The sequence below is a fragment of the Drosophila novamexicana genome, unplaced genomic scaffold, assembly GCF_003285875.2.
Source record: "Drosophila novamexicana strain 15010-1031.04,08,12 unplaced genomic scaffold, DnovRS2.1 tig00000820-arrow-pilon, whole genome shotgun sequence".
Classification (NCBI taxonomy): Eukaryota; Metazoa; Arthropoda; class Insecta; order Diptera; family Drosophilidae; genus Drosophila; species Drosophila novamexicana.
The window spans coordinates 1261158-1273851 of record NW_020824828.1 but is presented as its reverse complement, the minus strand read 5'-3'; the positions used below and the strand labels follow the sequence as shown (position 1 = coordinate 1273851).

The following is a 12694-nucleotide window of genomic DNA, read 5'->3' as shown; positions in this document are numbered from 1 at the left end:
TTTTGCGCACTTTATCTCAGCGCACCGACAACGACATCAATGGGCACCGGGAACATCTCCATCTTCATCTCAATCTAAATCAAAACACACACACACACAGAGACACACATGTTTTGGATATGACTAACATCTGATGGAATCATTTCTTTTGTTGCCCGCATGGATTTCCTTAGGATTTGCTGGACTGGACTATTCATGTGTGTGCCACGATGCAATTCCAGTTGATGCAGGTGCAGAGCTCGGATTGACCAACGGAGTAGAATACTTAGGCACATATGAATGTATGTAGCTGAAAATGTTCACTTATTTGTGCTGAAATGAATATGGAATTATATAAGAGCGAATAATAAGAAAATGACGGGGATTAAATGCTGATAAGGACTTGGTATATCCATTTTATAAATATTACAGTAATCCATCCGTATGATTAGAGAATTAACCATTTTTACCATATGTGATGCAATTCCACGTGCAACAGTGGAAAATTGGTGAAAAACGATTGCACGCAACTCTATTACATACCAACCCTCCGATTCTAAAGGGTATCTACCCCTTCTAGGTGAATAATTGGTGAAAAAGCGAAAGTTTCATTTTCAATTACATTTTTATATAAAATAAGACATGGAGTTCACGGTAGTATGGGTTCATTTAGGTTCCCACGGCGGAAAATAGGTGGAAAGGCAATGTCGAAAATCTTCAGATCAAATATTGGACAAGGCAAGGCCGGGTAATTGATCGAAAATATTCGAGATATTTTCTGATCTCACTTTTCTAAATAAATTTGCTTGAAGAAAAAACACGTCCAAGCATAAGTTGATTAAAGAATATATATAAACAAGTTTAATCCCCGATTTTCCAGAAATTGTTGATTATATTACGAGAATTATCGAATTCTAAACCTAACTGCGGTACGTAAAAGTGTCATGTTATCTATCCCCGGGCAAATGCTGACTAATTCCGCAAGCACACAAATTATTGTAACCAACACCCGGGAACCCCCAACTCGTCATCATAATCATTGTGCAGCATGTACGATGTGGCACCCGGCACTTAGAAGGCGTAAGGGCGTGTTCTGTAAGTGCTGCCACCTGACGCAACTCCCAGAAGAAAACCAAAATGTCAACAGCACTGAAAAACTAGTGCAGCAACCCCACAAGGAGCGCGGAAGATTGGTTTGGCTGGGGCTGGGACTGGGACTGGGACTGGAAACGGGGCAGAGCTGCAGTCCTTATTTGTTTTGGATGCGTGTGCTGGGTGCGGGCACAATGCGTGACAATAATTAAAAGATTTCTAGTGTCAACAGCATAAATGGAATCAAAACATAGTCGCTGCCAAAACTAAATGGCACAAGGCGCAGGCAAATCCTGTGCTGTGGGTTCAGTGGGTGGCGGGGGCTGGGCATGAAATGTGCACATTGTTTGTTTATTGAGACGGCTTTGATTTGTGCCCCGAGAGCTGAGCTGAGCCGAGCTGAACCGTGGCTCAACTGAATTTGATGCCTGGCAGAGGGGGTGATGCCGCACCCCACCCCCGCCCACCACCGCAACGACAAGTGCGCGCGTGTTTGCAGAGCCGTTGTGTGCATAAGCAACGCCGATTATTGACACATCACCGGCTACGCGACGCGCCCGGATGGGTGGGTTTGTTAAGGGTAATGTGGAGGGAGAGGAAGGTGAACACTCGAGTTGAACAGCAAACACTTCGCGCGAAGAAGACAAATGCAAATCGAACTGCAGTCTGATTGTATAAGTGTGCGTGCCTGTGTGTATGTGTGTGTGTGTGTATTGCCCATTTCCAATTTCGATTCGCAGAGCAACCGTTCCACTGTGCAAAGACCCAACCACCCAACCCCTTGTCATGCGGTCGTGCGTGAAATTTAATCAAAGCAAGGCGAACGCCGCCGCCCCTTCCCAGAGTTCCACACACTACATAACCCGCTCTCAGCCCATCACTGTGGCCAACAGATTTTGGTATCCCAAACTGAAGCAACCGGAAATGTTGCACATTTGTAACTGTAACTTGCTTCGGGTGTTGTCTCTACACAAAATGGGCAACACGATAAAAGGAGAGAAAGAAAACGTTTTTTTTTGGAAATCGTGTAACGAATTTGGCACACCCTTTCATGATTTTTATTAGCTAAGGGCATTTATTATCACACATCAATTTGATATACTTGCAAATATAACTGTAAAATCGAATTTTTATTTATAACACATATGTATATACATTTATGTGCATATATAAATGCAGAAATAAGTAAGCATAGCAATCTTATTGGCATAGCTGTAATGCCGCATGACTTGTTAGTGTATAGACAATGGGGCCAACTTGTGTATGTATGTACGTCAAAGTTTTACACACAAGTGCAAATTTTTGTCAATTGTTGTAAATGGAGTTTCCGTTTTCCTGCTCTCGACAAAACATTGTCTGTCTACAACAATTTGCTTAACAATTGGTAGAACGGTAAGCGATTTGTTGAATTTAGTTTGCAGCTTGCCAATACCAAGATTCAATTTACGCGCACTTTCAACGTTGCTTGGCATTGTCATAGCGTTACGTAGCCCTGGCCGCAAATATTGTGCTTGCTTCGTTGTTGTGTGCGCCCTGGTTGATTGTTCAAGACACACAAACACACATATGTATGTACATATGAGTATGATGAAGTAGAAACGAAAACAAAACGCAAATAGCAATAAGAACATCAGGCGAGCTAACGTGAACATGCGTTTATTTTTAAAACAGCAACGGCGCTCTCACCCTCGCTCTTTCTCGCTGTGCCCCGTGGAAGCTTTGATATTGCGGCGCCTCTCTCACTCTCACTGCTGCTCGCTTTGTTCGTGCTTGGTTCTTGCGAGCGCAGTTTGTTTTCGTGAACAGCTTTGTCACGTGGAGTAGTTGCTATCGGCTTTGCCGCTGTTGTGGCTATCGTTGTTTAGCTTTTAATATTCACTTTTATTTTTGGTCGGCATTTGTGTTGAGACTCTTGCGCACAGTGGTACGAATGCGCTAACTTGGGCTTTTTTTCAATGTATTAGCGGACAATAATTGTTACATATACATATGTATAACTATATGTTAACGTTTAGTTTCAAGCTTTGCGATACACATTCTCGTATAAAGTAATGTTTATGCGATCTGCCAAGAAAAAAACGTTTTTAATACCAATAAAAAGTTTTTGTCTGCAGGATTATGGAGAATAATATGCCAATGTACACTATTATCTAGAAATAATAAATGCTTTTAATTGTCAAGTGCTAGGGACAGTGTGCAGGTGCACATGTGCCGATTTCAGGAGAGCGTTTTCTTTACTCTCCCGGTGCTGTGTCGTTGTTATTTCGTTGTGTCGTTGTTATTTCGATGGGACTGCGCTTTAAGAGCGTAAGTAGATCTCAGCGGCGTCGTTGTTTGCTGCCGTCTCATCTAGCTGCCCCTTGCCAAGCGTGAACTGTTTGCGGTTAATCACGATGACGGGGGCGTTTGCGACGCCAGTTGCGGTTGTTGTGGCCTGTCAATCGCTGACTTTGCTTTGTATTCTGCTTTTGTTGATAATCGGGAGCGGCGACGCCGACGTCGCCGCGTAGTGTTCGCAATTTAAGTTTTTGGGGCCCGTTGGGCCAGCAGTGTTGTCGACGTCACGTCAGTTTATTGCGTCGGCTTGTAGAGCTTGCTAGCGCGTTTTTTTGTGTTCTCGCTATTCTCAGTTCCATGTGTGTGCCTGTGTGTGTGCGTGTGTGTCGTGCTGGCGTGCATGTGTATATGTGATACTCTTCTGTTACTGCTCTGCTCGTCTTCTTCTGCCTCTTCTTCTTCTTCTTGCCAGTTTTTGTTGTTGACGTCGCCGCATTGTTTTTATTGCCGTTGCTGTCGTTGCCGTCGTGGCCGCCGCGCAGACCAAAACTTGATTGTGATATAATTTGTTAAGTATTTATTTATTTGTATTTGGCACAAGCGTGCCACGACGGACCCGATTGTGCCCCAGTGCAACCGCATTAAAGCGCAGCAGTAGCCGCAACCGCGCCGCAGTCAGAGACGCAGTCTCAGCCCGCAGCAGCTAACAAAACACAAAACACTTACGAACTCGCAAACTTACGCACCCGCGCTCTCTCTTACTCGCTCTCGCCGGTCACACTGTCTCGCTCACTCGCGATGGTCTACTCCACGAACATACTGCTAGGCATTGTGACCATACTGACCGCTGTGTTCATCTGGTCGCGCCGCACCTACGTCTATTGGCAGCGACGCCGCGTCAAGTTCGTGCAGCCAACGCATCTGCTGGGCAATCTGAAGAAGGTGCTCAAGCTGGAGGAGTCGTTCGCCCTGCAGCTGCGCCGCTTCTACTTTGACGAGCGCTTCCGCAACGAGCCCGTCGTGGGCATCTACCTGTTCCATCAGCCGGCGCTGCTCATACGCGACCTCCAGCTGGTGCGCACCGTTCTAGTCGAAGACTTTGTCAGCTTCTCCAATCGGTTTGCCAAATGTGATGTGCGCCACGACAAGATGGGCTCCCTGAATCTGTTCTTCGCCAGGCAGCCCGAGTGGCGCGAAATACGCACGCGACTCTCGCCGGTCTTCACCGGCGCCAAGATCAAGCAAATGTTCTCACTCATGGAGGAGGTTAGTGTCTGCCTAGTTAGCCAAGCAAGCAACACACATACACTGTGCAACAAAATCAAGCTTTGTTTTGTCACTTTAATAGGACAGGCAATCGAATATGAAAGGAAATGAATTTCTAATATGCGAATATCGATCAAATCGTTTCTCAGCAAAACAGCCAATTATAAGTTTAATCTGTGAAGTATCAATTCATTTCTAATAGGCTGGCCAATGCAAACTATAAACAATCATATATCATATGTATTAGAAACCTGTCATTGAAGCCTCTGTAGCAAAGTTCAACACGATTTTCAAGAAAATTGAGACACCAGAGGAACGAGCAGTCGGTTTCATATTCATATTATAGACTTTACACTTTCAATAATAAAACGTTAGGATTTTTTTTTTATTTTTCCATAAGCTAAACATGCTTATACATTCAAATGTCAACAAATATATTGCTTAGATAGTGTAAATATTATTGTCTTGATGATCCAATAGAATAACTTGTTTTTTTCTTCATTATGTTTAGCCGCTTATTTCTAACGAAACTTTCGATATATAGTGAACAATTAAATAGGAGAATATATGTTTATATGCTATACAGTATAATTGCGTGCCAATAATATACAGTTAGTCTACGCTCATTCGGTAAATTACACGATACGACATTTTGGGAAATTCCTGTAATTTACCAAATGATAGATATGTATATATATATATATATATGTTTGTGTATGGTACAAATTTAGTTATATATTTGTATTTGGTAAATTATTTAGGAAATTTTATTTATTGATAGACTTGGTGAAGTCTATACACACTGCCCCTTCTGCATGCACTGTACGTCTTGAAGATTTTGTTGCACAGTGTAGCCAAACAAATATATTCAATATAAGCATTCGTTGTGCTTTTTAATGTATAATTATCATTGAACGACCCTAGATTGGCTGCGATCTGGAGTGGTATCTGAAGCGCTTGACCCGCGATCTGCGACGTGGGGATGCCGCCAGGGGCGTCGTAGTGAGCATCAAGGATGTGTGCGACCTGTACAACACAGACATGATTGCGAGCATCGCATTTGGACTCCGTTCATACAGTCTGCGGAACACGCAGTCTGAGATCGGTTCACATTGTCAGGACATATTTAGGCCGAATGTGCGCCGTATAATAGACTTCTTTGTGATATTCTTTCTGCCCAAGCTGGTACCGTTGTTGCGGTGCAAGCTGTTTACGGAGCCGCACTCCGAATTCCTGCGCCGTGTCATCCAACTGGTGATCGACGAGCGTGAACGGGGCGGCGATCTGCGCAATGATCTCATTGAAATGCTGCTCACGCTCAAGAAGGAGGCCGATCTTCAGCAGGACAAGACACACTTTACGCACCATCAAGACTTTCTGGCCGCCCAAGCGGCCAGCTTCGAAGTGGCGGGCATTGAGACATGCTCGTCGACCATGTCCTTCGCCCTGTACGAGCTGGCCAAGCAGCCGCTGATGCAGGAGCGATTGCGCCGTGAGATACGTCATGCCTTCGCTCTGGCAGCTGCTCACGGTTCCCATGGCGCGGGCCCGGGTCTGAGTTATGAGCTCATCGGGAGCATGCAGTATCTGGAAATGGTTGTCGAGGAGACGCTGCGCAAGTATCCAATTGTGCCGCTGCTGGAACGCGAGTGCTCGCCCGTCAACAAGAAGCGCTTCTACTCGCTGCGCCCACACGCCGAGTGTTACGCCCGGCGCGGCATGCCCGTCTTCATATCCAATCTGGCAATACACCATGATCCCCAGGTAACGCCAAACATATTATACCTCAACCGTTCTGCCATATATATTCAAATATTGCCTGCTATTCCCCCGTGCAGTACTGGCCAGAACCAGAACGCTTCGATCCGGAACGCTTTAACGCCGAGAACAAATCAAAGCAGACTCCCATGTCGTATCTGCCGTTTGGCGCCGGGCCGCGTAATTGCATTGGACTGCCAATTTGCCAGCTACAGATAAAACTGGGACTCATCTACTTTCTTCGCCAGCATCGCGTCGAGTTCTGCGACAAGACCGTGGAACGCATCACGTTCGATGCCAAATTTGCTCTACTCGCCAGCGAGCATAGCATTTACCTCAAAGTTGTTGACTGTTTATAGCACAAGCACCTCATGACTAGAGCGCATCACCAATACCATATCGTGTCCATAGCCATCGTCATCACCGTCACCATGACCATCTCCATCACCAGTTCCAAGTCCATCAACATCACAGCATTGGCCGCAGCTGCCACAGTTTAGCTAATCGCCAGTTGCCCCCCATTTGGGCCGCATTGCAAATACATATATATTTGGTATGCCTCAAATAAACTTTGCTACGCTCAACATTTTTTTTTTTTTTTTTTTTTTTTGTTACTTAATATTGAGTCGCGCTGTTGATTTTATCGTGTTTCGACACACACACACACACTTACACACGCACGCAAACATTCATGCGTCCCAGTTTCGCCCAGTCATTGGCCCATTGATAGCTTATCAGCTTCCAGCCTGCACTTTGGCTCTAGCCAGGTGGCCTGATCGACTGGCCGTCTCTCCGTGTGTCATCCGTACTGGCCTTGGGCAGGCCCCCCACCCATTCGCAAACTTAAATTCTCGCAGTGCGTGGGTTGCTTGCTGCGTATCTAGGGAAATATACGAACTCGAAAGTGCCTCATGTTTACACTGAAATTTCAATCAATCTAAATACATTAATATATACAGTATAGAAAATGTATATATTTCGAATGTTTTTTTTTTACTTGAAATACTTTTTACAATTTATGTTACAAATAAATTTCAATTTATTGAATTTTTTTTTCTTAATAGAGTTTTACTTAAAGTATTATTTAATAAATAGATGATCTTAAGGCTGTTGCACACTTAAATATTGAGGATCATATTTAAAAAACTTGGCATTTGGGACTCAAGCAGATCAGCTCGAAACTAGTTCAATTAGTTTTTAGAAATGCAAGCGAAACTTTATTAAATGAATTGTTTTCAATAAAATGTATATCTAAAAAAATATTTGTGTAATCAATTTGTTAATAATAATATATCATATCATTTATTAACTATAAATTCAAAGTTTTTCCAAGTAAAGAAAAAATAAAATAAAAAATAACTATAAATATTTGTTATATACGAGACTTAAGCCTGGCTAAATCAGCCTCGTTTGAGGCTATGTGAGGGACTCGGACGAAGCGGATTTATGGTAAACCGTGGGCCAGTTACAGTTAGTTATGCAAATACTCACACCCCGGGCATAAAAGGGCCGCGGCCGCCGTTTAGCGGGATGTCGGTGAAAAACCAAAAGGTTTTTGTGATTTCCGTGGAAAAATGCACTGATTTTTCTTAGCATTTAGCACGATGCGGCAAAGGCGGCGGCGGCGGTCGGCGGTTCGGTTAACGGGTCCAAGCCTCAACTCTTTGGCTGCCCAAACCTTTTTTTCCAACGGTCTGTTTTATTAGACCGCGAAAAATCAACAGTGGCCAGGGTGGTCAGGCTGTCTGTCCTGGTGCAGGGAAAGGAACTGCGCATGCCGTGTGTGTGCGTGCGTGTGCGTGTGCGTGTGCATGTGCATGTGTGTGTGTGTGTGTGTGTGTGCTAAAAGGGTTTACAACAATGTCATAAAGCAATGCACATTCCTGCTACATTTTCTTTCTTGTTGTTGCTGTTCAGTTTATTGTGTGCCTATGTAAATTAAATAAAATTCACTTTTCACGTGAATGAAACACGGCCCAAAGGCGAAAGCGAAAGAGTTGCTGCTGCTGCTGCAGCAGGGCCAAGCCGTTGGCTGCCTTCTGGGAATCATTTGCGCCTTTGAAAAGGACGCTGTTGGCCAGCTAATTTACATAAATCTACGTAAACACACTTAGATGCCAACATCTGAGCAGCTAGTTAGAACGAGGGCTGGCGGGCAGCGTGCAGCGTGCAGCATACAGCGAGGTGGCCAGTGCTCCTGTCAGCAACAGCTGTTACCGCTTGCATGTTGCAGGTTGCTGCCAGGTCGTTTTCATGTGTGTGTGTGTGTATTAAGCCTTAATTAGACCCCTGGCCGGGCTCACAGCTCCCACGCACGTGTTAGCTACACTTGTTGTGCCAGGGGTCGTCTGTCTCTGTGCAGTGTGAATGCCCTGCAACCCCGCCGCCAGAGAGGGGCATCACACTGAAGCCTGACAGTTGCTGTTGTTACGGTTCACCATGACCAACGCCAACAATTACGATGCCGGGTTGCCGCAATTCTATTGTCTTTCGATTTCCTGGCTGCGTTTTTATTGCTCATTTCCCACATGGTTTCGTTTTCGGACTCGAGCTCCGCGAATTGCTCCCCTGGGCCCTCGCCTCGGGCCCGACCCCGGGCCCAATGACACTTTCGGTTAGTGTCTGAGACCGTGTAAACGTTTTGACTCCTCCGCAGCGGAACCATTTTAATGATCACCAAATTGCAGTTGAGCAGCTCAGCACAAGTTCAATCGCCCAATCGTCAATGGTCACCACATGCACATGCACATGCAAAGTGGAATGGGTAAGCGGATGTTGCCCCTTATCCCTCTCACCAGTTACCAGTAAACATTTACCAGTTACCAGCTAGTTTAGCAGTTGGCTCTCTTCATGTTATCTGGCTGCCATCCATAAGCCGTAACAAACTAATGAAGGTTGTCAAATTTTAGTAAACGACTCAATTAAATTATACATTTCTCAACTACATATAGTTATTAATGGGCCATTCCACTCAATAATGATAGTAGCAGATGTGCATTCAATACTTGGCAGCAGGTAGTTTTACCACATGCCACATGCAACCCTGCGTTGCTTTGATTATAGCTGCACAATTTGTTAGGTTATGTTCGGTAATTGTTTGAAAATATCAACTAAAAACTTTGTCCTAGTCAATGCTAATTTAAATATAACTACATTATAAATTCACATCGTATATAATTGCAAGGTCAGCCCAAGGTTACATCTGTAACCTAACATATCTAACAAATATATTCAGATATACTTGTGAAAATCAGTTTCAACCTGATCTTATGAAAAACAAAATAATTTAATACAATAGTTTTCCCCATCAATTTTCCAAAGCTGCGTGTGGAATGAAAATCAATAATATGTGCTTAGAAAAATTATGAAAAATTTTCTCCTATATTCCTTCTATATATAATCTTCGTGCATATAATTATGTTATATTATCATTATATGATATATTCTCCAAATGATACCATTTTAATCCAAGTAAATCTGCAAAACTAAAAAACTTGCATATACTATTATTTAATTAGAAATTAATGAGTATATATATTTTTTGTTCTGTCTTATTTGTTCCTCAATTGGCAGCTCTGTGCAGACTGTGGCAACAATGTTCGCCTGTTGCGATTCATGTGGTCGCACTGAGGGCGCCACTTTGATGTGCAGCCAGTGGCTCTGACTACGCGATGCCGTCAAAGATTTACGGCGATGGAAAAGTGGCCAGATGAGTTTTACGAGCCGCTGGATTGCCTCATCCGCATCGGAGCTGGGGATGAGAGACGAAGGCGCTGCCATTTCTTGCTGCGATTCACACATTATATGTATCGGTATTTGTATCTCGAGTCTTGTATCTGTATCTTATCTGCATCTGTGTTAGCAGCTCGCCTCGTATATCGGCGAGGTAAACAAACTCATCCGTCTGACATAATAAAAACTGCACAAAGATCTCCTCAGATTTTCATGAATGAATCTAAAAACTGAATGCCGAATACTAAATCGTTCCATTCTCTTTCTCAGTCGCATTCGCATTCGCATTCATTGTCGTAATGCGCTTAGGACGGGTTGACGGATTCTTGCCGGCTTGGGTGCGGGCGGCGCAATTGTGACGGATACAGATATATCTATCTAGATATAAAATTGAGACTGGGCCGGAGACGGTGACGGTGACGGTGGCGGGGTCAAAGACGGGACGAGTGCCATGTAAATGTAATTCAAGTAGCCGGTCGCCAGCTATCAGTGCGGCACAATCAGTGCCATTAATATGCGTATCTGTGAGATACTCTCGCTGCACTTCCGCTTCCACAGTGCCAGTTCCCAATTGCCTGGCCCCGCTGCCTACCTGCCTCGTTGTGACACAAAAAACGTATTAGCTGCGTTTTGGGAGTTACATCATCATCATCAGCATCAGCATCAGCATCATCCACGGCATCTTCATCAGCGCAGGCTGAGACGAAGTTGCTCCCAAAGGAAGTTCCAATTTGATACGTAAATGAACCGTGGCCCTGATTCGTCCGTGAAGTGTCCTGCTGTGGCCTCTGCCTCCCCCTTGGCACCGTTTCAAGTAGTTTCTCATGCCGGTTGCTGTTCTTATTCTTATTCTTATTGTTGTTGTTGTTGTTGTTGTTGCTGCGTGCAATGCTACTTTGCATTTGGTCCACCCTAGGTTGCTGCTGATCTGCTTCTTGTCACTTCAATTTTTTGTTGTTTTCGTTGCTGTTGTTGTTGTTGTTGTTGTTGTGATTTGTGACGTGGCGCTGACTGCTGCCTGTCAACTGAAATTATTTTTTGATAGCCACTGTTGCGAGGGTTGCTCCCGAAGTAACGTCTTTTCGTAGTATATCAGCAAAGAAAAGCCTTTAGTAAAATTTTCCTTTTTAATGGCTTTTGTTTGACCAGTTACTTTATTCTTCGTTATAGAAATGCTGACAAGTGAACAAAAAGTTAAATTCTTCTTCAAACACCTTTATATATATATGTATTTTTTAAAACAAAACCCGATTTGTGTCAAATGTTAACAAAGGACCACATAGATATATCTTTAATAAAATATATCTAAATATTATATTCTATTTTATTTTATTCTTATTAATTACACAGTTTAAGTGAAACTTACATAAAATAAATATTAATACAACTATTTCTGAAGATAAGTCTACCAGGAGAGGATTTTGTTTTTGTTTGAAAGGAAGCTTATTACATAAACCGATCTGAGAGATGGATTGGATGAGACCTTCGCAATCTCCTCCGCACTCGGACCTCTCCAATTTTCAGTCTCGTTAGTTCATTAAATATATCATCTTAGCTTTCTATTTATCGTTAAGTTAAAGGTCTTGGCGTTTAGTTTGCGCCAAGTACGCAGCTTTTGTCGTTTTTTCTTGCGCTTTACAACACTTGTCTGTTAGGTCATGCGATTTGAACACGTGCCAGCTTTTTATTAGCCAGACAGCTGCGGTAGAGGCGAGGCATTTTTTTTTTTGAGAGCTCTCTTGAAATTTTCAAATTGCAAAATGAGTGGCGACCAGGATGAATATGTGTTTGAGCATATTGATGGTACTTATCCGCCGCCAGTTCTATATGTGCCCGAACCGTTTGATGATGGCAATGTGCCCGATGTGATGCTGGTCATGCCCGAGTTTCTGAGAGGACTCATTGATGAGAAGTCCGCCATTGTCTATCATTACTTGTTTCATGAACAAGACATAGGATCTTACATGGACTCTGCCAGAAAACGCAGACCTGGAGCTCAGTAAGAATTGGCAAAAACCAAAAGGACGTTCGGTGGGTACTTTAGAGACTAAGATACGTAGAAGACGGACCATTATATTATACATTGTATTTCAGACGATCTTTCGGCTTTAACCAAGTGGAGCCATTTATACTAGAGGTATTTGTCGGATACTTTAAAACATAACGTTTCTTCTCTGAACCAAAGCTGTGCGAAATCAAACTAAAGCAAACAAAGAACCATTTACCAATATCTGAGTTTCTTTTCTTTGACAATTCCATATTTTATTTCCTGCAGCTAATCCATTATTTTAATATTTTTGCCATAGGCGTTTTCTAGGTAGTATGTTTTTAAATATTAAGATCTATATAGTTGTTGTAGTTATTGTAATACTAACAAATGTTGAAACGGGTCGAGTTAACCTCGCATGATTGTTGGCTTGACTCATTGTATCGCAACCTTCCCCCCAATTCAGCCCACTCTAACAGTCAGAGGGGGGCTTTAAATTGTCTGTTCACATTAAATGCATAAATTATGCAAAAGTTGATTTTTATTTTTTCTTGTAGTCATAAATTCGCTTTGATTTCGCTCTCGGATTCTGAAGTGGCAATT

At 43.2% G+C, this 12694-nt stretch overlaps 1 protein-coding gene across 1 annotated transcript; it reads left to right on the top strand.

The window, feature by feature from the left end:
- The first annotated feature begins 3358 nt into the window (after positions 1-3358).
- On the top strand, positions 3359-6810 carry LOC115764342 (probable cytochrome P450 6v1). The gene is made up of 3 exons (XM_030707297.1): positions 3359-4614; positions 5539-6378; positions 6453-6810. The coding sequence occupies exons 1-3, from the start codon at positions 4147-4149 to the stop codon at positions 6729-6731; spliced, it is 1587 nt and encodes a 528-aa protein (XP_030563157.1). The 5' UTR covers positions 3359-4146; the 3' UTR covers positions 6732-6810.
- The last annotated feature ends 5884 nt before the right edge of the window (positions 6811-12694 follow it).